Source organism: Echinops telfairi, unplaced genomic scaffold (assembly GCF_000313985.2).
Source record: "Echinops telfairi isolate 266 unplaced genomic scaffold, ASM31398v2 ScPeMD7_3;HRSCAF=10, whole genome shotgun sequence".
Taxonomy (NCBI): Eukaryota; Metazoa; Chordata; class Mammalia; order Afrosoricida; family Tenrecidae; genus Echinops; species Echinops telfairi.
In genome coordinates this window covers 28,789,228-28,790,390 of record NW_022103899.1, presented here as the reverse complement: position 1 = coordinate 28,790,390, position 1,163 = coordinate 28,789,228, and the positions used below count along the sequence as shown (strand labels likewise).

The 1,163-nt window shown below is 32.5% G+C and overlaps 1 protein-coding gene across 1 annotated transcript in view; it reads right to left on the bottom strand.

The window, feature by feature from the left end:
• CARF (calcium responsive transcription factor) overlaps positions 1-1,157 on the bottom strand; it is a 38,347-nt gene extending 37,190 nt beyond the window's left edge. Inside the window, exons 1-2 of the mRNA XM_045295524.1 lie at positions 1,133-1,157; positions 490-714 (exon numbers count right to left, since the gene is read on the bottom strand). Of these exons, the coding sequence (XP_045151459.1) occupies positions 490-702 (213 nt within the window). The 5' untranslated portion in view covers positions 703-714; positions 1,133-1,157. The remainder of the gene's footprint in view (positions 1-489; positions 715-1,132) is intronic.
• Between the last annotated feature and the right edge of the window lie 6 nt (positions 1,158-1,163).

The following is a 1,163-nucleotide window of genomic DNA, read 5'->3' as shown; positions in this document are numbered from 1 at the left end:
AACCCACTTGACTCAATGCAGTGAGTTTGATTTTGGAGTTTGAGAAATGAGAATGGCGAGACTTTGTCTTGCTTACTTTAACAAAACCCAATTAGAAAAGATCAATATCTAGAAAATAACATATTCAGAAAAGTAGAAGGTTAGCAAAGGCAAGCAAAATCCTTCATGAGATGATTGTCATATATCCACAGCAATGGGCTCAAACTATCATAGATCTTGAAGATGGTGCAGGGTTGGCAATATATCATTCTATACAAAGGGTTGCCATGAGTCAGAGGCAACTCAACAGCAACTAACACATATACTGTTACAATTTATTTTGTAGCAATATTAAAAAAATATTAACAATTTATAAAAACATAGGTGAGCTTCAAAAAACTTGTGGGAATATTCCATCATACTTTAATCCTATATTTTCATAAACTTTTTGAAGCACTCATGTATATTTTGCTAATAACATGAAATTGGTTATTTATCAAATATACTTACCATTTGCGCATTAGAATCCCCTAGAGACTGAAGTTCATATTGCATAGGCTGCCCATTTTCATCGACTAGATGAAATTGTTCTGCAGGAGGAGGCTGTGTCTGGGTCAGGGCCCCTGGTATATTTTGTGCTGAGATTGGATTATCTGTTTCATGGGTAGAAATGGGCACAATCGTAGAACCATTTTGTCCAAAGGAAGAATCCCTGGCGTCCATACAGGTTAAATGCTTTTGCAAAGAAAAACACAAAAAAACCAAACACTTCAGTGTTTGTAAAATATACTGTCACTTTAAACAAACAGATTTTTAAAAATAAAAATGGAAAGATATGCATTATCTCAATTTTATTGGTAGAATTGTTTATGGGATGGCAATCTGAAATGATGAAATGCTAGGAATAGAGTTTTCTCAATATGCAATTTTTATTAACATATTCTTACCTTTAAGGAAAGTTTATTACTTTAAGCAAGTTCACTCATTATTTTATGTATAGCTGTACATTATAAAATTGAACATATTAATGTAAATATGAATAATTTAATGTCAAAATTCTTATTTTATATAGCAGTCATTCTTTATGCCTAAAATGTTGAATGCCATGGCATTTCCAAAGATAAAAGAACAAAGATCCCAGGTGAATCCCTACCTCAAATACCGGAGTGTCTGTTTTTGTCTCT